We start from the raw sequence: 25,916 nt of genomic DNA, 5'->3' as shown, positions 1-25,916 counted from the left end.
TGTTGGCCCACTCCTCTTTGCAGTATTGTTTTAATTCGGCCACATTGGGGGGTTTTCCAGCGTGAACAGCCTGTTTAAGGTCACGCCAAAGCATCTCAATCTGAGTTAAGTCTGGACTTTGTCTTGGCCACTCCAAAACCTTCATTACGCTCTGAATAGGACCACCACAGAACCACACTGTCCCCTCTAAATAAGTCCCGTCATTAAATCAGACACTTGTTGGCTTGTGGTTGAAGTCCTTTACCAATAAATTTGCCTCCCTTTCCAACTTTAATAAGAAGAACTTAAAATGCATTTACCATAGCCTGAAGCTAATGATTAAGCCTGTAAAAGTTGACCTCTTTCAAATTAGAGGTCTTTTTGCAACAAAAGGAGTCGCCCCCTGCCAGCCATTGCCAAGAAGACATGTTTTAAAACACTCTCATGCTGGCTTCACTTTTCAGACTCCAGGAGTGATATCTATCATTTATACAGTCTAAATTGGGCATTTTGTTGCATGTCTTTCCATCATTTCCTGTCGTCTCTCTTAAGAGAGACGGCAGGAAATTATGTTTACTGAACTGTGCAGTAAACACATCCAACTCTGATTCAAATTTTTCAAAGAAGCCTAGACTACAGTAAACACATGTGTCATCCATCGTCTCAAAGCGCCGCCATTCTTCACCACAGTTCCCCAACAACCCCCAAACAACGGTTAAATAATCAAAGTAAAGTAACTGGATCAACTGCTGAATGCACACATCTGTCACCAGCGATCATCCTTTTAAACTGTAGCAACGCATGTACTGTCAGAGCTCTGTGTGGAATGTGGGGGGAAAAAAAAAAAAAAAAATCAAGGCAGAGATGAGCAAAGCACACCTTAGCTCTCTGAAGTGGCTTCCCTTCTCTAAACACTGATCTGATAAGATAGCAGCGAACCCCACTAGGAATTTGTTTTCACTGCTCTTTCACTGCAGAGCGGATGATAGCGAAGACATGTGGAGAACAGAGCCACTCCGGCCCTGTCTCGGGGCAAACTAAGAAAAGCAGGCGAATTTCACCTGAGAGGAGGGATCTAGAAGCCGGTTATTGGTTTTGCCCCCTGTCAGATTGACCCTGAGAAACAAAACACCTGCTTTTCTTATTTCTTTTTGGGGTTGGACTTGGCAACCACCGTCAGTTCTCGCTCATTTAAAAAGAGAGCAGGCTGTGGGTCACGGATGGGCACGGACGAAAAATTATGACTGCTTCGATTTCACTATTCAGTGACCAAACACGGATTCAATTAAACCCAGCTGAAGGTCATGAGGTAATACAATGTAAGCGGGTCTGCCACTGAGCTTAATGGAAGCTCTCATGGCTTTGGTAATACTTAAACCAATGGCCCTGTCTAGCTACCCCTCAGTGTCGGCCATTCATATAACCTGAGTGCTGTCATAACCTGAGTGGAGGAAGCTGGGGGTAAGAGTTTAAGGAATGTGCTTCACAGGTGCCAGATATAGAAAGATGCGAATGTTATTGCTTACAGCAGTTTTGGCCACAGAGAAGAAAGAACAGATAAGGATCTGAGGCAGGGAGGGGAGGGGAGGATGGGGGTGATACAGGTGAAGAGGTGGTAAAGTATAGTGGGCGGGGAGTGGATACTATGGGAGAGGGAGAGAAGGAGAAGGGGGAGGGAGAGGGAAAAAGAAAAGATAAGGAGGAATTTGTGAGAAACTGAAAGCAGCGGAGTGTGGCTGAGTGGAAAGGGAGGAGCACCGAGCAGACAGCAAGGTTACACACGAGGAGGAATTAAACAAAGCACAGACAGGGACAGAGGGGAAAGGACAGGCAGAGCTGTTGATAGTAGGTTTACATCTTACCTCAGCACTAATTACTACTTTTTCACTGCAGCAGAAAGAAAAGAAACAGAAATTAAGAAAGAGAGAGCGAGAGAGAAACAGCAAAGCAAAGGTGCAGCTGAGAAGAGGAAGAAAAGGAGGGAGTAGCGAGAAAAAAGTGAGAGACAGCAGTCCAGGAGATTAAATTGAGGAAGCGAAACAAGAAGGGAGAGACGAGGCTCTGAGGAGTGAGCGAGGGAGGGAAAGTAAGAAAACTGCAGACACTCATTGACAGAGAACACTGGACTTAACTCCACGGTTTACTGACATCAGCAAAAACAAAAGAAGAAGCGCGTCACCAAAAAAACAAAAAAAGAGGTCACTGTGGTGGTGTGTTGCCTGCCTGAGTTTGTCTACTATGCAACCGAGTCAGCTGAGATAGACAGACTCAAGCACGATCCCACTGTTTACTTCCCCCCAAAAAAACTTCTCCCGGTATCAGCACCATGTTGATGAAAGAGTATCGCATATGCATGCCACTGACCGTGGATGAGGTAAGTGTGTTTGTCTTTCCCACGCTTTTACACACACAATTCCCACCACTTAAAAGTGAAAAGCAAAAATTTGGGGGTTATTTTAACTGCGGCAATGTTTTGTTTGGTCTTTTTTTATTATTGTTTACTTGTAATCGTGAAGGTGTGAACGTACTGATAAGACAAAATGCCAACACAGCACTGATACCTCCCGCAGCTGCCCTGTGGGAGCTTTTTCCACATTGGGATAGAGCCATGAGTCAAGCGTACAACACCTGGACAGCACTACATGTTCTACATTTGCTTGAGCGCTCCAAGCTCAAACTAGTCAGACTGGTTAAGATCCCAACTTAAAAGGCATTTGGCCTGTGGGTGGAAAAACAAAGAGATCCCGCTGGAGAGGGAAAAGGTGAGCGGACGAGGTTGTTATGCGCTAAAGTGCCCTTCAAAAAGAAATGTCCTTGTCGTCTCCACTACCCCCAACCGGCTTACTTCTACCTGTTACCACAACAATGACAGTGACAAATAGCAGTCCAAAATAGGATTTACAGTATCAGGACAGGGCACACAGAACTCGAGCTTGCAGCAAATCCTCTTTCGCTTAAGTGTAATGTGAGTTTAACTGCAGTTTATTTGAGGAGGTATCAAATCATAATAGGAACCACGCAACAGACCGCAACCTTTGCTCAACTATTAAAGTGAGCAGATTTTCAAGTGTGACATGCACAGCACACCCGCACCGTGGCGAAGAATGTTCTGTCTTGCTTTTGCCAAAGAAAAGAAACAGGCGGCAGCTGATAGTGGCTCAGGTGGTAGGCAGGTGTGTCGATTCTGTTGTTGATTCACTTTCTATTTCTTCCACATGCTAAAAATAACTTGGAGCAATGGTTCTCAAACTCTTCTTAATTATATGTCCCCATTAAAATATTCAGCCAAATTAACCCAGACACTTGCTGTAGAACTGAAGGGATACACAGAGCACTGCACCATCTATATTTAGTTAATTAAAGAAATCAAATTGTAATCTAACCATTTGTTTCAGTCATTTTATTGTTAGATATTGCTTGAGACACAATGTATATTTTTTTTCTTCTATTTGTTGCTGGGATTGTTTCCAGTTTTTTTCTGATTTAGGCCAAAGCGATACGTATGAAGGCTTGTCCTGTGTAAGACATTGTCTGATTATTACGTTACTGCCAGCGGTCACAGTCATGCTGACCTGTGTTTCTACTGTCTGATGAAAAGCAGATGGGCACGAAACATCACACGCTACGAGATGTAATAAATAAGAAAATTGGAGTTCTGCAGTGTGCAAACTGTCACTCGCTTTTGTGGTTAAATAAATTACAAACTTGTATCTGAAAAAAAAACTTCATTTGAAAGTGAGGAACACGGGCTTTTGTGTCTCTGGTCTTGGTTATTCTCTTAGCAGGGAGGAAAACTGCGAGTGTTCAAACTTGTTAACGGCTCTCAGTTGCTACAGAAAAGAAGGCCTCACTCAGAGCGTGCCCTTTGTCTGTGTTTTCAGCATTGCTGCTTTCAACCACAAATCCTTGTTTCATGAAATGCTGGAAACAGGATTCACGCTCACAGCGATCATAATTTTGTTTGTTGCTATTTGGGTCTGTGAGGTTTTTACAACCATTTAGGGGTGTATGAAAAACTGATTGCCCCCACTGGTTCTCCCTCACCAAAGCCCTTACACTAGGGTACTGTTAATCTTATGCTGCCTTAGCACCACTGTTTGAGAGCGCAGACTAGATAAGGCTTCATGGTGGGAAAGTAACTTTTTTGCACATTTACTCAAATACTCCACAGAAGTACAGTATTGATGCACTTATAATACAAATAGTATCCTTATTTGAGAGACACCTCTCACAGAGGTGTGTATGAAAAAGGCAGTGTCACAGGAACATACAGTGCCCCATAAAAAATATTCAGACTTCTCAGAAGATTGTATGTTTACTGCTTTACAGCAATGAATCAATGTGACATTTTTAACTTTGAAGATAAAGATAAGATAAAAATCTTTTATGTGACATTTGTACACATACACTGGGTCCGAAGTACATAGGAAATTGTGTGCAGAGCTGAGAGTCAGGTCAAACAATACAGACACATATGCAGTATAAACCAAAGTGCATGTTGAGGTAATGTGTTTTGGGGGTTTTTTAAGAAAAAAAAAGTAGTTTCTCAGATAATTTTTGCCTTAACTCAAGAATTATGACCTTAATTCTTCATAGCGTAGATTCAGAAAAGATTCAGAAAAAACAGATTTGGGTCCATATCGACCATGACAGCGTCACACAGTTCCTGCAGATTTGTCGGCTCACGTTCATGATGAGAATCCCCCATCCAACACATGACAATAACTGTGAAGGTCATTTGTGTAGAGTGTCATATTCAAGAAACCACTGAGAGAGGATCTCAGTTCTGTGATATGTTGTTATGTTATTATGTGCCGCATGTGTTTTGGATTTTTGCTGCCATGGTGCCAGGTCTCTCTTGGAAATGAGATTTTTAATCTCAATGGAGATTTTTACCTGGATAAATAAAGGGCTAATGCAATAGTATAGCGCATTGTCCTGCTGGAAGCAGGCATTAGAAGATAGATAAACTGTGCTCATAAAGGGATCAGCAAGGTCGGGCACGCTGCCACATTAAAACAATGCTCAGTTGGTACAAAGGGGCCTATAGTATGCCAATATAGTGGTATTCTGAAACTAGCCTGTCAGCTTCAAGGTTCATGTTGTGCGTTCATATGCAGGAGAGATGCTCTTCACTGGGCCATTTCTTGTAAACCCTACAGATCACTATGGGGGAAAGTCCCAGTAGATCATCAGTTCAGAAAAACCCAACTGGCACCAACAACCGTGCAAGATTCAAAGTCACTTCCTTCACCTATTTTCCTCATTCTGATGTTCGTCTTGACAATTTCTACATTTCTAAATGCACTGAGTTGCTCTTATGTGATTGGCTGATTCGATATTTGTTTTAAGGACCAGTTAAACAGATGTATCTAATAAAGTGCATAAAGTGTAAATCCCACTGGGAAACGTTGAACTCAAATTTTCCACCCTTAACTGTCATTGTTGTCGTTGTGTTTTGATAGTTGACGATCAAGACAAAAACTGCCTGTGTTTTTAGTGGTAAATATTTCAATCATGAATCATGGCATTGTCCTGATAATGCGTTGTATTTTTAGTCTGACGACATTTCTTGTAAAGCAAATCCTGGGCTGTAAAAACGAAACAGTAAGAGGAAACACTTTCCAAGAGCTGACAACGATCCCTCCTGACCTGTATGTAGTGATTTAAAGGAAAGAAAAAATACTTTCCACTTCCTTGTTTTTCCTAAAACGGGGGGAAAAGATTCACAACCTGTGTGGGAGGAGCTCTCTGTCCTGCGGTCTGCTGGCTTTAAGATGGTGTTAAAGCACCCATCACTATGATTAATTAAGTCCCATGAATATCCAAGAAGTAAATATTGAATGTTAACGTTCCGCAGTAATTGGAACAAGAAGGAGGAGTGTCACATGATGTCAGCAGAGCACAGTGAAGGATGGCAATCTGATGTCTGCCGTCCTCTTTCTCTCTTCCTCCCAATCTTTCTCTGTTTCTGCTTTTAATTAGAATAATGCTTTAGTGCCACAGCAATATAGGGCAACAAAATGAATTGCATTATGGTGGTCACAGCAGAACAGCGAAGCACTTTATGCTACAATTTCTCAGCTTTTTCATAACTTTATAAACAAAAGTTTACCAAGTGATTTACAACTGCAGCAAACAGAAAAATGCAAATAGAAACAAGAATAGGGAGAAAAGAGATGAGAGACGACCAGCAGCAGCAGCAGCACTGCAAAAAATGAAAAGAATTATTGTGAGAGATTTTTTTTTAAATTTGATTGTATCAGGCTTAGCTAAACGAGGAGATACTCCAGATGCCCAAAGGCCTTGTCCTCTTTAGACTAACTAACACAAAATTACTCCCTCATCAGCGTGCACAAACTTGGGCTGCAGCAGAGAAACAAAGTCCCCTTCCCCTAATTTAGACACTAGGCAATCACTCTCACTAGCCAAATTTAATTTTTTGATATCTGAAATGGAACTTTAGGGAAATCTTTATACACAGCAAGTGGCTAAGATTTGAAAAATGAAGAGCAAATACAAAGCCTGTGCCTAAGCAGCCCTGAGTAAGTGCCTGTCGAGACAAAACCGGACTCAGCAACCAGGGCTGAACCTGCTGCCAGGAGGATTTTCTGCCATCATTCTCATTACTTCCTCTTAGTGGCAGATGGGTATTACATTTTCTTCAATGGGACCTGCATTTTATTGATTTGTTATGGATGAATTTTTTTCTTATTTAAGTCCTCATATCCATTATTATGCTCCATGAGAAATTTGGTCTGCCCTCCTTCAGCTTAAATATCAATTCCAGTCTTTAAAATACTCCCAAAAAGTTCAGATTAAGAATACAACTTTTCTGAAGAGCAACTACAGCTGCTCGAGCAACAGTTGGATAACGATACGCAGAGATGAGTGAAGAGTAAAATCGAATGTGCACTTTGCGATTTAGTTAAATGCAGCAGTAAAGATGCAGTTCTTTATTATGGTTCAAATGTATGTGTAGAATAAATGTTGAAGTAATTTAAATGTAGAAAAGCGACTAAAAATGGGAGATAAATGACAAGCAGTGGATTAAAATGTACTCCAGTACCAGACCGAGACACGAGAGAGGCTACAGCTGCAAAACCTCTGAGAACTGACTCAAGCAGCAGTGCCTGTTATTTGGATATGGCTTTGAGTTCACGGCAAATTCATATTTATTTTGTTTGTTTGCAAAAAAAAGAAGCACAAATGTGTGAGTTATTTCAAAGGCTACATGTTTATGGTAGATGAACGTGAAGACCTGTGTGTTTAAACGAAGCATGACCACAATCAACAAACACTTGGTTAATTCAACTAAGGCCGCACTCTAAATGTGTCCCTTTGGATGGCATCTTGAGGATTAGCATGAGGACGACGAGGGAGATTTTTGCTTTGTGCTTACCATTTTCTCACCACGTTTCTCTCTCTCTCTTTTCTCTTCACGCCATCCCCGTCCTCTCCGCCATAAACCTCATCCTAAACCTCTCCTCGGGCTCCAGTACAGGATTGGGCAGTTGTACATGATCAGTAAGCACAGCTGTGAGCAGAGTGGTGGGGGAGAGGGGGTGGAGGTGGTGAGGAATGAGCCAGATAATCACCCCAAGTATGGAGCGGGACAACTGACCGAGAAACGAATCTACCTCAGCAGGTACAATTAAACTCTTTGATTGTGTTGTTGCACTAATGATGTACACATGACGGGCCATTAGAATAACTGATTCGTGTTCTGATCGCTGCGCTGTAAAGCTTCACATCTCAGCGATCCAAGTTACTTGAAACACACAGTAACACCCAGCATGCATTGCGACCTGCCTGTTTACAAAGTCCAAACACCCTTTGTCTAGACATGCTGAGGTATAAGTGGAAATATTACTGTACCGTGAGGTCAGTAAACACTGGATTACGTAAGTAAAGTTCTCTAGCTGGGCATAACTCGTCCACATCATCCCGGTGCTGGTAATTGCAGGGTATGTGGGAAGATTTAGCCTCTCATTAAATTTTCTTTGTAGAGTTGACAAAGTTTGTTGGCAATCAGAGTCTAGTCACAGTATAACCACACATAGAAAAAGTACAGATAATTACCTCCAAGTTCTTACACTCAAATAATGGATGTGTTTAACCCCTGGTAAGCTTTTCTAAGTGGTCTATCAGAACTCTGTTATTGTATAGAATAGAATAGAATAGAATAGAATAGAATAGAATAGAATAGAATTCAACTTTATTGTCATTGCACATGCACAGGTACAGGGCAACGAAATGCAGTTTGCATCCATCCAGAAGTGCTTTAGTGATATAGATATATTACAATATATATTAGCAATAATATAGATATGTAAGTATGTTACAGAAATGGGTCTATTATGGTATGTTATAATGTACACGGTGTGAAGTATGTTATGAATATTCTATAACTATAAGTATGTACAGGCTATGAACAGGATATAAATATGAAATAAAAAAAACTATACAGAAATCTGAGATATACAGTTATACAGAAATGTGAACTATGCAAGTTATAAACAGTTGTAGGATTAAAAATTATCGTATGATTATTTACACAGAACTATACAGTAGTGCAGTTAAGATAAGTGAGATATGTGGATAATTTCTACAGAGGTATATAAAGTGCTAGTGATTGTGAATGGTGGTTCAGTCCATGTTATTATTGTGTGTTTGAGGGTACGGTTGTCCATTGGGTGTGTGTGTAGGTGGTTGTGGGTGTGTGTATGTCCAGTCCATGAGTTTAACGTGGGTCAGATGTCAGGAGGCAGAGTTCAGGAGAAAGAGGAGGAGAAAGAAGTGACAATATTTACATAAGACAAATATTATTTACACGTAGGGGGAAAAAAGATAAAAACAGGAAAGAAAATTACAGAATAAAGCAAAAGCCATCGATAGCTATTGTGACTGCAGGTGTTAATATGTAACTTGTCTATATGCATATTTTTACAGGACATAGATGCTACGAATGTTTATAGAATGTAGTCTTGAGTACATAACAGAACATTTTAAACCTTTTTTTGAAGTATTTATGTAACATTTTGGGAAATAAACTCTTAATTATTATATGATACAGTGTTTAGCTCAAACATAAAGTCACGTCAGTTGACTGTTATGCAAGTTCTTTGTTTTTTTTTAATTTTGGACTGCAAAACCTCCAATAAAAACTAAATCTACTGTTTTTATACAACAGTGTTGATTCAGCAAGCCAGACAGTGAGTTAATTAGCGCTGGTAGGTGAAGTTTATTGCCTGTGGATGGAATGAGACTTACTGTTTCCACCATATCCAGTCTTTTAATTCTCTCTGATCTTTTTAGGTGGGTGTCACTTCATGTTTTATACACATACTGAGAGTGTTTTTCTTATCATACAACTCTTCACCACAAAAGAACTGATGATTGGTCAGGCTAAAGCCAGAGGAAACTCCACCGGAGGCCTGCAGTGGTCTTCACATGCAAATCTGTCATCTAACAGGATATATGGGGAAAAGACTAATTGAACCACCAAGCACCTGGCTCCCAGTGATGATTCCCCCAGAATAGTTGGCATTCAAGCTTTGCATTTTTATCTGGTAAAGCGAATGATAAGGGGTCGTCAGCTCAAAATTATATAAACATATTCTCAAACTTTAAATGGGTAAAATGCCCGGCCTATTGGCTTGGATCTGGGCATGTACGCTGCCAGCATCCCATTTTTGGTAAGCAGAACTGACATTTCCCAAAATGTCAAGCTAGTGCTACAATGTATTTGTGACAACTCTCATACAATAATTTATTAGCATGGTATTGCCCTGTTTTTTTCCTCCACTTAAAACTATACAGACATCCCAGGGTGTCACATGCTGCCATTTTATCCAAAGCTACTGGCATTGCAGTGCCCACTGGCATCGGTGCTTTCAAGTACTGGCCAAGACAACACTGGGATGTAATTCACGGTCATGTTTGAAAAATAAGAAGGTCGGTTAGTAAGTTTATCAGCCAGGAGAATCTGCTCATTTTATTTGGCATTTTAATTTTAGATTAATTTTAATTTAATAAATCTGCTCATTACAATATGGCAAATAACTAATAAATTACCAAAAAAACTGCAAAGTTGTTGGCATCTGCTGCTATCTACATACGCAGAAAATCCAGTCGAACAGAAACTAATATTAAGTACGTAGATTAAATAGTTCATCTAAGATTACGGTAAATAGTTAATCTAAGTACTTAATATTGCACAACTCTGGGGTTGTGAAACAGAGATTCAGAAATTCCTCCCTAAAAGTGACGTTGCTGCAGGACATTCAGTCGGCAGTCACTTGAGTCAAGTCCCTTACGGCAACGAAATTTGTCACAGATCACTCATCAGCGCAGACTTACTCTAACTGATTGCAACATGTCGGTAACATGTCTGCATTTAGAGCTCAACTATAAACTCAACTGCAACTATTTGCAAACTTAATCCGATTTGTCTAAGACTGCAGGCAATCTGAGTTGGACTGCAGTTGGTTGGAGACAAGCTGCCTCCAATCAAAGTGTTCACTGCAGCTATTTGCAATTGGTCACCAAATCAAAGGGCAACCGATTTGTTTCTAGTCACACTGAGGTTTTGTCCTTTTGCTCTAGATTGTCTGAGCCATGAGACTGCAATTTCAGTTGCAATATACCCAGAATAATAGCACATTAATATTAACACTATATTCTGAAAATACAGTTAACCAGTGTGCTTCACTGTGAAACCAAGCGGTCCCATAAATGATGAGTCAGAGGTGAAATTGTTGCTCGGTTTACAAAACAGAGTATTTCACACCCTGTGAGTGGTAAGAGTTATAAACCAGCCACAGGCTGCACACTGATTATAAACCTTAAATAGGATTTGATTTTTCCTACATGATTAAGTGTGTTTCCACTGCTACAAGTAAAAAGGTTTAATAATGCTGCTCTGTGTGTGAGAGAGTATTGTGTCCATGTACTTTTCTCTGTGCTCAGGCTGACAGCCCATCAGTTAATTGTGCTCATAATGAAAGCGCAGTCGCAAATATAACATAAATCTCTTAACTCTAAATTCACTTCCTAACCCTGAAATAACCTCACTCATTACCCTCATGTAACCTCAGCTCTTATTCCAATCACCACTACAAACCCAAGGCCTAATCCTAAAATAAACTCTCAAAGAAGTAAAGACATGTTCACACTGTGGAGGATTTTTCTAATCTTTATGTGCTTGTGGGACATTTGGTCCTCATTAGTAAAGATATGTAAGAACACACGCATGCTCTTTCTCTCTTCTCTCTCACACACACACACACACACACACACACACACACACACACACACACACACACACACACACACACACACACTGTATTCTACTTCAGTCATGTTCTGACATGGGACCTAGGAGCTACAGTAACAGTTCATCACCACAGGTGTAATTGAGAATGAGTCATACAAATGAATGCTGTGGTGAGAGTAGCCTACAGGTAATCTGGCTATAAACGGCACAAGACCCACTCAGGATCTCTCCGTCTCTCCCTTCATAATCTCTCCTGCTCTTACACTCTGCAACGGTGATCCTTCTTTCTTTGCTTTCAGTAAACTGCCATCTTGGGTAAAAGCATTTGTCCCTCGATTTTTCTACGTTACGGAGAAGGCCTGGAACTTCTACCCATACACCATCACAGGTGCGTGTTTGCCTTTCTTTGTGTTAAACACAGAGTTATTTTAACCTCGATACATTATACAAAGCTTGTTTATTGAAAACAGATGCTTTTTCAAGTGACATCAAATATTCATAACTATGTATGCATGTATTCCCTTGTGGTAAATTGCATGTGTGTGGGCGCAATTTCATGTTCAAGCATACGAGTTACTTATGCTGTTTTCTCCCCATCTATATTGAATGTCCCCGGTGCTGCAGAGTACTCAGTAAGTATTCTCACACATCATTTACTGTACATGAATGCAACAGAGCTCATCTCTTTCCAGTATCAGAGGATCTAATCTGCAGCCTGCTTTCACACTATCTCTGCCCCTCAACCCTCCACCCCCCATTTTTCCTCTTTGTCACCCTGTAGGTATCATTCCTCCCCAAGTTCAGCATCCGTATTGAGACAAGATTCGAGAACAACAACGGTGATAACGATAACGTGAGTATCGTAAGAGGGGGGTTGTGAGAGGTGAGAAAAATAGAGTCATTAGAGACGAGGGGGAGGAGAACGACAAGGGTCTGGAGAGAAATTGCAATTTTCTCTGCAGCACTACAAAAATGTTCATCAAATTGATGCGCCCATTACAAGGAAAACAAGCAAGGCACGAAATGCAGTATTGGCAGATCTATTAACCAGACATGCAGTGTGCTGATCATGGCTGCCACGATGCATTTTGTCCAAGGCACGCAAAGACACACACAGACAGAAAGTCGCCAGCAATTGCAGCTCTGTCTGGCACTTGTGTTTGCCTGGTGTAATTGAGAAAAGTCAAGACAGGAGAACCAAAAAAACAAAACAAAAAATGCATAGATCCAAGAGTTGTTTCTTGGGTTGTGCATCCAGTAAATCTAGTTTTATGTCATGTAGTTTCAGGTTACACGAGTTTACTCCAAACAGTCCCATTGCTGTTTGAGTGGCAGCCACATACATGCACACTGACATGTGTTTTATACACTTGGGGGAACAAATTGAGATGTCTTAATCTTTTAAGTTGGTAATTTGTTACCACAGCTGTTTATTTACACATCAAAGGTTACAGAGCAACGCTATCAGCCAATTAGTCGTGTCGCTGCATGGCTAACTGGTGTATGTGATCAAATAATCACTCAGTTTTGCTCAGTTTTTGGTCTCTACCACCTTCTCAGTGAAATATTTCCCCTTTTTTAACCACTACAGACAGCATAAGAGACGGATGTAGCTACCCCGACATCACCCACCGTTTTCTGGTGTCTCACTTTGAAGCCTCAACATGAGCGTTTCCACTGTTGCCATCTTGCAACAGATGTGACGTGGAGGGGCAGGGTCTGCCTGTTAAACCACCTGCTCCTTTTTTTAATATAATGTGACCCAAAATGAGAGGCCGAACCCTTGAATTCAGCAGAAAAGTGTTTAGAGAAGCTGTCTTCGTATTGACTTCTAAAAGGACTGGAAGTCCTTTTTTAAAACCACAGCTATCATCATCTAGTGGCCTTCAGATAGGACGCACGGTTGAGGCACTTAAAGTGTTGGCTTAATTTTTCCGACCTTGAAGCTACGTCCATGTTTTATGCTGTTTATGGTAGTATAAAGTTTAAGTATTTTCATTACTTTAGCATCTTCCTTTCATAGTGCTTCATCTAGTTACTCTGGGATTAATCCATTACATGTGGAGCAACTCTTAGATATGTTGTCTAGAAGGAAATGTGAACAGACGAATGCCACCCTAAACCACTGATTCTGAAAGTTTGTCTAGCATGCCCAGCTTCAGAAACAAAAACATGTTTATTTATTTTAAATTCTATTTATTTAAGTCAGCTTCTCTCCATATTTTTCCTCATCCTCTATGCCTCTATTGCAAACTCGGCCCCACAGTTTGAGAACTACTGACCTGACCTAACTGTTGTAACAGTAAACATACCAACTCAGTACAGCACTCAGTGCACGAGCCTGAACTCATTTGTATTCTCACACAGCCTCTGAATAACACAAAAACAATTACCATTTCATTTAGTATCATTTCTAAATATCATTAGTCAGATAACTTTAACTACACATCACGTAGTCTAAATACCCACAGCCTGATTAAAAGAACTGAATGAAAGGAACTATTTATGCGAGCATTAAATTTATTCCAGTTCAAATTCATTTACTGAGCAGATTTTATCCTAGAAATAATTTGACACTTTCTCTTTCCGCCACTCTTTCTAGCAGCAAAGTACAGATACTCTCCCAGTAGCGAGTAAGACAGATGGCCAGGCTGCATATTGAAAACAGCTTGTGTGTTTGGTCATATTTGTTGAGCCCCATTTGAAAGGCTGCATTTCAAATGATCTGCTGCTTTGGGGAAAAAAGCAACTGCTTTTACGCCTACTACACTTGTCTAGCGTTACCAAGGTGTTGAAGACACTTAGATTTAAGTGAACCTAACACTATCAACATGTGCACGCATGCAGGGAGGGCAGGAATGAGAATGGAAAGAAAGGATGCTGAGTGAGGAGGCGGGATCGTGGGGTGGCATTACTTTCTTATTTCTTGACTGAGTAGCTCCATGGCCGCAGCTGGAAGGAACGCCAGGCTGCAGCACCCGGAAAATGAGCTTGCTGGACTTTATTATGTATGAAACTGCCAATCAGACTTATTTACTTATTTACTCCAGATGGTTCCCGCTCACTTTAACCCCTGCTGTTAGTGTACTTCCACATTTCCAAGGGAAATATCATACTTTTTACTCAGCTGCACTTATTCACCCGCCTAAGTGTATGCTTTACAAATCAGGCTTTACATACAAAGCATGCGGAGAGATTATAAAATATGATCCTTTTACAAAGCAGTGCATACAATTTGAGCTAACAAAATACCAATTTGGACCGCATCCATTCATTTTCTGGAGTTTGGAGCCTATTCCAGATGACAGTGAGCAAGAGGCGGGGTCCACCCTGGACAGGCTGCCAATCAATCACAAGGAAAGAAGGAGACAACACCTTGGCTAACAGCCACACCTGATTTAGCCTAACATGCCACCTAAAGACCACCTAAAGAAAATACACAGAGGCACAAGTAGTACACAGAAGGACCTCCAACCAGGAGTTTTGGAGCCAGAACCTTTTTGCTGTGAACTATCAACGCTGAACACTTATTTTTTTTCCCTCTTTTTTTTTAAAAAATCCCCCATATTTTAAGCTTTCAGGGCCTCATATATATGAATAGATTTTTTCTTGCATGTCCTTAGAACAGTTATGGTGTTTATACAATTCAATTGACAATCATTGCGACACCGTGAGAAAACCCCAAGCAACTTGTAGAAGGCAACACAAACACGCAGTTAACACAACACATTCCATAAAAGGGAGCAAGACCTTGTGAAGACACAGACTAACAACAACACCGCAGGAGCGTAGCGGGCTATTATTTTACCCCAGGTTTTTCTTATTTGTTAGTTTTCAGCTGTGAAATGAACAACTCCAGTGCGGCATTAGAGCAAATTTTAAACAAGGTCAGATAAAAGTGCAGTCTCGTCTCTTTCTCCCTCTCTCTCCAGGTTTCTTCCATTCTCTCAAGGAAAAGTGTACGTGGCTCTCATAACTTTTCCCCCCCCTCTCTTTTAATACCCCTCATATGTCCTTGTTTTTTTCCCCTCATCCCCCGCCTCTGCTCTCTATCTGTTCTCTCCTCTGTTTGCGCCAGTGTGATTTGCTCCAAGGGCCTGCGGGTGGGATATAGTGAGGGGTGTTATGGTGTGTGACCTCCGTTTTCTACACTGTTACTCATCTTCTCTTAGTCCCGCTCTATGCCGAGTGAGTGACTGTACGTGTGTGACACTACGGGTGGGTGTATGTGCGTCTGCTGTCATTTAACTGTGTGACCTCCCCCATCTGTTTGGATGTAGGTGTTTGGGGACAAGCCAACCCCAGCAGAGAATGTGTGTTTCCTGGATATTCTGAGTGACCCCATCCCTGAAAAGCACTACAAAGAATCAGAGGTACTCACTGCACTGGCAAAAAACCCACAAACATGGACATATGCTTCACAGAGGTGCAAACAAATGACTGTGAACAAAAAAAAAAACAACTTTTTTCTGATTTTCTTTCTCTTCCAAATGGAAAACTATGTGATTGCTTTCCAAGAATAGTTCAGCATTTTGTGAAAAAATAAATAGGAGACTTGGTTTAATGACAAGTAGCCAAAACTGTAAGCTTACTTAATTCAAACATATACCCACTAACTTTGCTTTGGATTTTGGCTGCTTTTTCCCTAATTCTCAGTCCAGTCCTTGTACATGACCATTTTCAGAGGTATTTTTTTCTCTTCAACCATTTAACACTAAACTATGAATCATTTAAGCATAAAAAAGGTACCAACTTAGAGGAATGAATCAGTGTTGTGTCTACACATAATAGACAATTTAGCAAAGAACTGGTTTGAAATTGCATCTTTAGGCACTTTGTTACTAGCAGTCTGTCAATTTGGTCACATTTCTTTAGTTGAATCCATGAAAAATACCAAAGACATCACAGTTTGACAGGCATGAAATAATATTTTGCGTGAAGTGAAAACAGAGAGAAAAGGCCGAGGTATTCCAAAATCAGTGGCAACAGGTCTGATGGAGTGATGAATCCAAATTTGGATCAAGCTGTCGTTGATATGTATGAAGCATATTAGGAAAGAGGTTGGTGTCAGCATCTGTAAAACATGGTGAAGGCGCTGTCATGGTTTAGGCTGCATTTCAGTCAGTGGTGTTGGGCATCAAAACTGATGGAACTGTGAACGATGACAAGTCCCATCAGATCTTAATCCACTGTGTAGTACCATCCATAATGTGTCTGACTCGCAACAGCTTCAGTGAACTCAAACACACTGCCAATGCAGTTGAAGCATACCTGAATTAAAAAAAACAACAACAATTAAACACTAGTGTTCATCGATTGGCCTCCTGCCCGGACCTCAACATTACTGAAGAAGAGTGGGATCATCTTGACAGAAAACAGAACAAGAAGCAGGTCGATCCTGTATTTCCATTTATGTTTGCCCTTCTCAATAAATATGAATTACATCATTTTTAATTAATGGCAAGCATGCAACTACCTGAAAAACTCCACCCAAAAATCATATTAGTTTGCGTGGAGGAATCAACATATATGGGCATTTCTACTCTCAAAGCCAAGAAACTTTACGCAAAGAGGCAAATAAAACAATTTAGTGACTGAAATTTGAGTCTCAGGTGGGGAGAATTTTTCACATGTTGCAACAAAGAAACTTGATAACAGTGATAGAAAAGATAAATCCTTTGAAGCAGCACTAAAGAGGTGATATGAAACTATGTGCTAAGACATGCCTTATCTAAAAATATGCATTCTGCATGCATTTCTTCTTATGACCGCTATAGGTTGATCCATTTAAACCCACAGCTAGTCAGAACAACAGCTCATACAAATGATCTATATGCTTGTTTCCTGCTGTGGAACAGTCTAAAATTGTCTCTAACTTGATGTGTCATTTTATTATCTGCATTTTGCATTGATCAGATTGTTGATTACTTAAACTAGTGGGGCTTTGTTGTTGTTTTGGTTTTCCTGTGCTGATTTTCCCACTTCCTGACTTTAAATTAAGCTAAGACTACTCAAACAGACATTTAAGTCACATCAACTCAAAATATTGTCCTTTAAGTGATAATGGCTCATAATGCATAGTGCTTAATATACAAACAATGATCCACTAAGACAAAAACACATACCTGTTTTGTTTTGTTTTTTTACTTTACTGCCTTTTGTTTCTGCTTCTAAATAAATCAGTTACACACACCCCACACAAACACCTCTGCATCACTGCTTATTTTCATTGTCTCCCCTCCAAGGTTTAACACGTCTTTACATGTGCATGTTGCACAAGGACACCAATCAATTATATTAAGTGACAAGGTGAAATAAAAGATCACAAGCACAAACACTTGCCCATCATACTTTCATCAGATTCATAATGTGTGTTATCACACTCCTCTTGTGCGATGTGTTGTGCAACATGCTGCTGGCACCTCCACACACAGATATTGTCAAAGTTTCTGCAGACACAGCTTTTATAACACACTGTTTACTCTGTACAGGACCTGAGTCTGTGGCAGTCAAGTAAAACTGGACGAGGACCTCTGGAGAAGGGCTGGAGTGACAGCCACAAACCTGTCATGTGCTCCTATAAGAGGGTGGAGTGCAGCTTTGAGGTCTACGGCTTCCAGACCAGGACAGAGGAGTTCATACATCGAGTAAGATCGGACTCTTTCCCTTTATGTTCATTCCATTGCTATTGTAACGTGACTGCGTCAAGGAGACATCACAATCTTCTTCAATGCCATTCGGTCATTTATTATATGAATGTGCCATGTGTTGCATTGTGACAGAAATAAATCACTACCACATTAATTTTAAGACATTAGCATAATTATTAGCATTAACGGCAAGAAGGCTGCTGGCGTCAAATGACCTCTGATCTGTATTACTGTATATTATACAAAACGGTAAGAAAACATCTGTTTTTCCACTTTTAACAAAGCATAGTTGGAAGTTAGCGGAAGAAGTTGTACAGCTGGTGGGAAGAAAAAAAAACCCTTTCACAACATTTATCCTCTGCAATGAGGCAAAGCAATGAAGCGTGAAAAGAAAACAGAAGCACCAGCAGCTAAACTAGCAATAATGCCTTTTAACCCACCCCAACGCTGTCAGTGAGGAGCAAGAGTGTTTGGATTGTGGCTCTATTTTTTTTTACAAAGCCAAGCAAAACAGATGAAACTAATAGTAAATGCACTGCACTCATAGTCTTTTAACCTTATGCTACAGTCACACTATGCAGAACAGCATTACCAAACAAAAATTAATACATACACAGAAATTCCCAATAACATACATTAACATTAACTACTTACATCAAGAGCAAAAGCCTCATAGATTTTGGGACAGAAAAAACTCCTCCAAAAATGGTCGCATACTTGCTGCGATGACAGTGATTTAAGATCAAAATGACATAGGTGCTCTGCAACCTCGCTTTTATGTAGCAATGTAACCAGAATTGAGTCCCCTGGAGCAAAGAAATGCATCACAGACTAGGTGCACTTATTGCAGAGGACTAAGTTAGGTTGATTGCAACGAGGTTGGCAATCCATCTGTGTTCATTCCTTTGGAAACCTTTACGATTAGAGAGGTCGCAGTTGCTCTGATTCGGACTGCGATTGTTTGGAAACAAGATCCTGAGCAATCACCTGAGCAATTAAAAGTGGTTGCAAGCAGCTACTTCTAGCATTTGGTCACCCAAAGGTTGCAGAGGTTGGTCGCTGCAACTACTTGCAAACTGTTGATGAATGCAAAAGAATTCAATACAATCAAAGAGCAACTAATATTTAAATGAGTCCTTAGCTAGGCATGATGGACCACTTTTATTCACAGACAACAATGCCAGGGGATCTGCTGTGGAAGATGGCCAGCCACTGGAAGCGACTTAAGGTTCAGTGTCGTGCCCAAGGACACTTTGGCACATAAAAGGTCCAGCGACTGAGCCAGCAACCACGATTGAGCAACAACCTCTACAACCAGAGCCACATCCACCCGCCCCAGCCTCCTTATTAAATAAATCCTCATTTATCTCAGCCGTAATCTCATATGTTTGAATTAATTACACAAAGGCACTGTCGTGATTTTGACACTGATCTGCTGTAAAATCATTCTAAAAGCAGCATTTCACACACGACTACACACAACAGCTGTAGCTTTTTAATTACATTTCCTTCCCATAACAAGTTTTTGTTTTCTGTGTAATTGCAGAACATACGAGACATTCTCCTGGTTGGCCACCGGCAGGCAGTGGCATGGATAGACGAATGGCACGGTAGGTCAAAATTACAGTAAACTGCTAAATTTTATATTTTACAGATACGAGATAATCTATTCTAAGCAGCGCACTTGTACTTGTACTTTGCTGTTGTCTTACCCTCGATCTACAGCCTGTTAAATTAAATATGTATCTTCCACTCTGTTTAAATGCACGCCTGTGTTTATGCATTGTTTTCCCCACAGGGCTCTGTTTGGAGGAGGTGAGAGAGTACGAGCGGACGATGCAAGAGAAGACCAACAGCAAAGTCAAATGCAGCCAGAACAGCACAGGTGAGTTCTCAGCATCTGACCTGCACTGTACTGAAATACCACAGAGGAGGAGAGACGAGAAGGTGGGGGGGGATAATAGAGGTAGATATGAGAGGAGTGGAGATGGAGGAATAGATGTAAGTGAAAAAAGGGAACAGGAAGTTTGAAATGTATATTTGTGCTCTACAATTATTAATTTCACACCGTAATAAGCAAGAGATGTACAGAGGCTGTTTTCAGGTATTTTTTTTTAGCCTGGTACGTTATTAGATGCTGTCAACAAACTGCAAACACTATGAATAAATAACCATGTAATACTGGCATGCTTGAACAGATATTGGTTGCACCACTAGTGCCTTCGCTGTGCCCTACAAGTACCCAGATGGCTGGAGTACATCTGTGGGAGAAAAATGGGAAAGGAAGAGCAGTCAGGAGGCATTTCACAACACAAGGAGCAGTGAGGAGGGAGAGACAGAGGGTGTATGCCCAGAAAAGGACGACAGAAAGACAGATGTAGTGTGTGCCTATGTGTGTGTGTGTGTGTGTGTGTGCGAGGTTCGGGGCGCGGGGGGGGGGGGGGGGGGGGGGTAGGAAGGCTCATGAAGTGATAATGCCACTGCGTCTGTCTGATAAACAGTGTAATGCAGCCACCTGCTGAACTCTCACCATCACGAGCCCTCTCAACATAAATAACCGACCATTGCAGCACTTAGCTGCAAATGTCAGACCTGGTGGGGGTATGTGTCTGGGCATATGGTGTGGGTACGTGTGTGTGTGCGCGAATGTGTGTGTATTGTGTATGTGTGTGTGTGTGTGTGTGTGGGGTCAACCTGCCACCTGCTGGTTAGTCTGGTGAACCTCGGTTGGCTGTGTGAGATATCAAAGGTAAAATTCCCAATATGGCCTGTAGCATCTTGCTGCCTGCGCTCTCTCTCCTTCTCTCCCTCTGTGCGTTATGATGAGACACATCAAGCTGCAACAAATCTGCAGTCATTGCTCAACCTGCTGCAGCCTGCTCCACTGCCGTGGCCCCCCTACAGGCTGAAAGCTGCCACTACATGCAGATCTGCACAGACTGAGGAATTGTTTTCATTTCATTCATCTGGTGTAATAAAAGTAAACTGATGTCATTTACTCTAGTCAATTGAATGAAAAGGCAAGTCTGTGAGCTGAATGACAGCAGGGGAGATTCAAGTAGCAGAAATTTAAGATCCTAAATACGCTCACAGTTTTCCCTTTTTCCTTCTGATTTTTTTCCTCTCTTTAACTTCTTTCTTGCCACATGTAAAAGTGGATGTATCTGTGTGTCTCAGATTCAGGGCTCGTCCCTCGTCCTGCGTTTTCTCGCTCCATGTCTGTGACAGATGAGCGCAGCCTTAAGAAGATGGGAGTCACCACTGCAGCCGTACCTGACCCCTCCCATGTGACACACAGTCCCATTCGCCTAAACTCAACCCCCGAATGACGCCTCTCTCTCTCTCTCTCTCTCTCTCTCTCTCACACACACACACACACACCTTGCACAGTGCAAACACAACTCAAATACAGTGTCAACATTCACCAGAGTCATGTGATGTCATCTCTCAAATATGAACACACCCATATGCAAACAGCAACATGATCCAACAGACACTGTTTTTAGGGAAAATGCTTTGTTGCTTTCTGGAGCAGAGTATGATATCAATACCTTCTTCTTCTTTTTTGCCTTAAGTTACTGGTTCTAGCTCAGGGAAAAAGTACTTCACTGTTGTTTTTGTATGAGAAAAAAAATTGTGAGCTGAAGAAATGTTGGTAGGGAGATTTTGTTACTTTTGGAGAGAGCCGAGCTTGATGTTCTTTCTGTTTTCGGTCTTTGTGTTAAGCTAAACGAACTGGCTGCTGGCTACAGTTTCTAGTATCGATCTCTTCATCTAACTCTCTGCCAAAAAGCAGCACAGAGCAGTTCCCAAAATACTAAACTAATCCTCCAGCACCACCTAAGAATTATTCATTACTTTTTACTTTGTTGATATGAAGTATGTTACAGAATGCCGCTCAGATGCACAAGAACACACAAGCGCCTTGCGTCTACTCAGACATTTTCTACAAATAACCTTCAAGTGTCCTCAACAGATTGTAAACACGGTGCATTTCAGCACTTTCTCTCAGTTCCTCGGTTAGAGTGGAGTGCAGGACCCCCAACAGGGCTCTCCGATTGTTTCCGAGCCCCCAACCAGGAGGGTACAGACAGATGCATAAGGAGTTTAATAGAGTGGATCTAATGAGAGAGCATGAGAGAAGGAGGGTGGGCTGTCAATGCATTGGATCAGCTCCCCCTCCCCACCTCAGCCAATAGGTCAGACCAAGTGTATTGACAGAAGGTAGTGAGGCATTGTATTGGTTCCTTGATCGCTTAGCTGAGTGTTGGGCCAAACGCAAGCTAAACTTCAATTATGTATCAACGGGGTGAGCATTTATAACATTATTAGCTCATGTGCATTTAAAGGGAGAATGGGTTCTTGTCACCGGGTATTAATTATGAAAACTGAATAGATGTAAGTTGTATGATAAAGTGTTACGTACTGCTGTTGCCTTTTTTTGTAAAATTACTGGATGTTTAAATAGAATCAGATGGAAAATCATATAGATGTTACACTGTATAGTCTTTTATAACGGCTCTGATTAATAAATACAAATTCTCTCTAATGTGATGACTCAGCTGTGTCATGTTTAAGCAAAAATAATGGACTCAATCCGCACATTATCAGCCATGTTTGATCAGTATTGATCAGCCGCTGGTATATCACAGACCGCGCATGTAATCTACTCACCAATTTCACACGCGTGTGCCATGTGGAACCAGCTCGAGCCGCAGCGGACGTGAAAATATTCACGCGCTCAGTCCAGACGTTTTCCCCGCTGCAAGACGCCACAGAATCCTGATTGTTTCACAGATGAGGTGGGTGTGTGCACACGTCTTGTCATTTCATTGTCACTTTATTATTCAAGACTTCAGGACAAAAGCGAGGCTTGTCATGGAGAGACTTGAAAGTTCCCCTGATTGACAGACATGGCAGCTTGCTTTGAATGGCACGCCAAATAGCTCGCATTATGAGGCTCATTATGGCTTCTTTTTACCCATACAAATCAAGAGCCAGCATGACAATTTGTTATTAGATTCCCAACAAAGTGCTGCAGACGTGCTGTCACATATACACACAAACACGTAAGTACATACGCACAAAAAAAAAAAAAATCTTGCTCCCTATTGTCTCTTTTTACAGTAGCAGCAGGGGGCTGATATGAAAGCGCAAGTGCTCACCACAGCAAGGAGGGTTCACAAGCACTGCAGAGGGAGCACAAACTTCTGGGTGCACTGCACTAACATCACCTTGTGTTTCCCATTAAATTTTCTCTCTCATTATTACCATCGTCAGAGCTCTCCTCCATCCTACTCCTTTATGCTCGCTTCCCCATTCTCGAAATCTCCCTTGATCTTATTTCTTTCACCTCTCTTTATCTGTGTGTCCTCATCTTCATTCCTCAAGAGGGCCTCAAAAGAAGATGTACTGGGCTCATTTTATGGAAATGTTTCCTGAGGTGCATTATCATAGATCCTGACCCTGTAGTGCTGAATCACCCAGCCGTTCCCAGTTCACCTGTCAGACCCCACAAGTAGCACGGTCGAAGAAATACGCGACATTCTCCAGAGCCGCACCACCGCCGTCCCGCAGATTCGGTTTTGTGGAGCCTTGAAACAGGGCTAAAGGAACGGGAAATGGGAAAGCAGTTTGAGCAGCGGTTTGTTTCTGACAAAGAAAAGCATAAAAAGCTTGTGTGGGGTTGCAGGCCATGTGTGTACACAATTTCTCCTGAACCTTAATGGTATTTTGCTTAACCACACTGATGAACGAGCTTCTGCTCCAGATCGATACACGCCCTCCATACGCTACACAGACAGTAATGCAACTGCTTCATTTGTCTGACGTCGTGGTGTGTGCACGAGCCCCCCGTGACATTTTACTCATGTTGTGGGGACAAAATGTGCGTACTCAACACGAAGGGCAAAAAGCAAGCCTGTGATGTCATGTTTTAAGGTTGGGGTAACGTTCGGGTAGGCGGACGACAGTTACGGTTAGATGAGTGCATATCACCGTGATTTGAAGTTATCGATAAACGACCTCATTTGTTTCCCATTTCCCAACCGTGCAGTAACTTACTCAGACATTAAACGAGAATAAACATTAAGCTTTACCGTTTAACATGTCTAACTTCATCCACACACCAACACTGACTTGATAAAGGCTTATTGTGGTTGTGTGTGTGTGAGCATGAGGTTTGAAAAGATATATATTCTCCACAGAATGGATGTTAAGTGAATCAAAGGGTCTCCATCAATGTTATCATAAGCATATTTACCTCCCATTGTGTTGCTATCATTGTCTGATATGTCATGTGAGTGTGCTTCTGCGTGTGAATTCCCATGGGTATGCGACTCCCATGAGATTAAACGGTGAGGCCAAGATGCTTGCGTTCCCTCATTACAGTGTAAGCAATACAGTTTTTAGCTCACTCAACCACCTAAAAGACTTTAAATCCTCTGCGTATTAAGCCTTACCACTGGGAACCCAATTTGTAACCTCTGCCCAGTAATACGTTAACTGGACTTTATCTGGGGACAGGCAGAGTGTAAAATTCATACAGTATCTGAGTGAACTAATTGAGCCAATTAAGAAAGTGAATATGGATTACTGTGGGACTGTGAACACACACAATCCCTCTGGAATAGAGTTGGAGACCACTGCTTTCACGCGATAATGATTGTCATTGCAAATGGATGGCGGTGCAGGGTCTCGAAGCGCTGCACGACAACACTCCGGCTGGCCTTGCATTTACACTGATGTGTTTTCATTAGTGCAGCAGCAGCTGATCCCAGGGCCGTTATTCCGGGCAGTAATTAATTGCATGCGGGTAAAGGAAAAGTCAAGGATAAGTGTTAAAAACTGTTCCCCACCGCATACATACGCTTGCTTCACTCATAAACACAGAGGCAGCACTCATTTCTCACACAAACACACATTTGCTCGAGGAAACAAAAGACGAACGAGTATAAACAAGAAGATACGCAGCAGAAACTTGCACAAAAATAAGAGCCTTGGGTACTTCATGCTTTAAATATCTTAATCAGCAGGCGCATAAAGTCTCCCAATTTTAATTGCACCGCCATGACTATTAATTACATAACAGCCATTGCAGTCAGCATGCCCATATGTTTGCTAATGGGAAAGGATGGATTAGAATAGTGAGTGGAATACATTAGAATACAATGGTTTTTATTGATCTACAAAGGTAGAATTACATTTTTCCTGCAGCATGTACATACAAACAATAACGTTTTTTTTCTTTGGGTTTTTCAAAGAACAACGGTGTAAACAAGGTGCCAGGAGACACTTCATAAGCTGAAAGAACAATAAACCCCCATTACTGTAAAGAAACTCCAGAAGACAAGATTAATGTAAAACAAGAGATGCTTTAGAGACACTACAGAAAAAGTGCTGTACTCCTGTGAAACAAAAGATGCTTCAAACAGTGGGCTCAAGGAAAAACACGTTTTTGTTTTAAACCCGAGATGCTTTCTGTCATAGAGACGAAACATCTGGCTTAGAAATGGACTAAATTTGATCTGCAGCTATTTCTGATTAGCACCAAGCTATATTTTTGTATAGGGCAGGGCAATATGGCCAAAAATATTTATCGCGATATACATTTGAAAATTTGCGATAACAATATAATTGACACTAGACAAAATACTTTACAACTCCACAACTTTATTAGTGCAAAAAAACCCATCAATGTATTTTCACTTAAACAAGCAGCTGTTTTTTTTTGTGCATTAAAGTTATATAAAAATTTAACAGTGCAAATGCCAATTCCTTGCTGACAGTTTAACCAAAAGGCATTTCCAGTGGAAATTGGCCGACATATCTTCAGCATAACCATGTAAAATATCCACAAAACAGGATATTTATCGTATCCTGTTTTGCTTTATCGTACAGGCCTAGTGGCCTGTACGATAAAGCAAGTTAAACATATGCATATATTCTCGTTATCTGGCTCCACTTACGCTAACGACCGCAATCAGGGTAAGTGGTCACACAAAGGTGGT

At 41.2% G+C, this 25,916-nt stretch overlaps 1 protein-coding gene across 1 annotated transcript; it reads left to right on the top strand.

Annotated features, from left to right (window-relative positions):
- The first annotated feature begins 1,557 nt into the window (after positions 1 to 1,557).
- Positions 1,558 to 25,756, top strand: pitpnc1b (phosphatidylinositol transfer protein cytoplasmic 1b). Its single transcript, XM_085178042.1, has 10 exons — positions 1,558 to 2,353; positions 7,479 to 7,627; positions 11,557 to 11,645; positions 11,882 to 11,889; positions 12,039 to 12,110; positions 15,538 to 15,630; positions 17,749 to 17,904; positions 19,454 to 19,517; positions 19,706 to 19,792; positions 21,085 to 25,756. The coding sequence occupies exons 1-10, from the start codon at positions 2,306 to 2,308 to the stop codon at positions 21,234 to 21,236; spliced, it is 918 nt and encodes a 305-aa protein (XP_085034168.1). The 5' UTR covers positions 1,558 to 2,305; the 3' UTR covers positions 21,237 to 25,756.
- The last annotated feature ends 160 nt before the right edge of the window (positions 25,757 to 25,916 follow it).

This window comes from Neolamprologus multifasciatus, chromosome 11, assembly GCF_963576455.1.
Source record: "Neolamprologus multifasciatus chromosome 11, fNeoMul1.2, whole genome shotgun sequence".
NCBI classification, from domain to species: domain Eukaryota; kingdom Metazoa; phylum Chordata; class Actinopteri; order Cichliformes; family Cichlidae; genus Neolamprologus; species Neolamprologus multifasciatus.
The sequence above is the reverse complement of the archived record's forward strand: the minus strand, read 5'-3'. Positions and strand labels throughout refer to the sequence as shown.

What these genes read in the sequence shown, in the direction of transcription:
- pitpnc1b (XM_085178042.1), top strand. Translation starts at nt 2,306, where the DNA reads ATGTTGATGAAAGAGTATCGCATATGCATGCCACTGACCGTGGATGAG. An exon ending in AGCACTACAAAGAATCAGAG is followed by an intron (nt 15,631 to 17,748) that starts GTACTCACTGCA and finishes TACTCTGTACAG; the next exon opens with GACCTGAGTCTGTGGCAGTC. An exon ending in ATGCAGCCAGAACAGCACAG is followed by an intron (nt 19,793 to 21,084) that starts GTGAGTTCTCAG and finishes TGTGTGTCTCAG; the next exon opens with ATTCAGGGCTCGTCCCTCGT.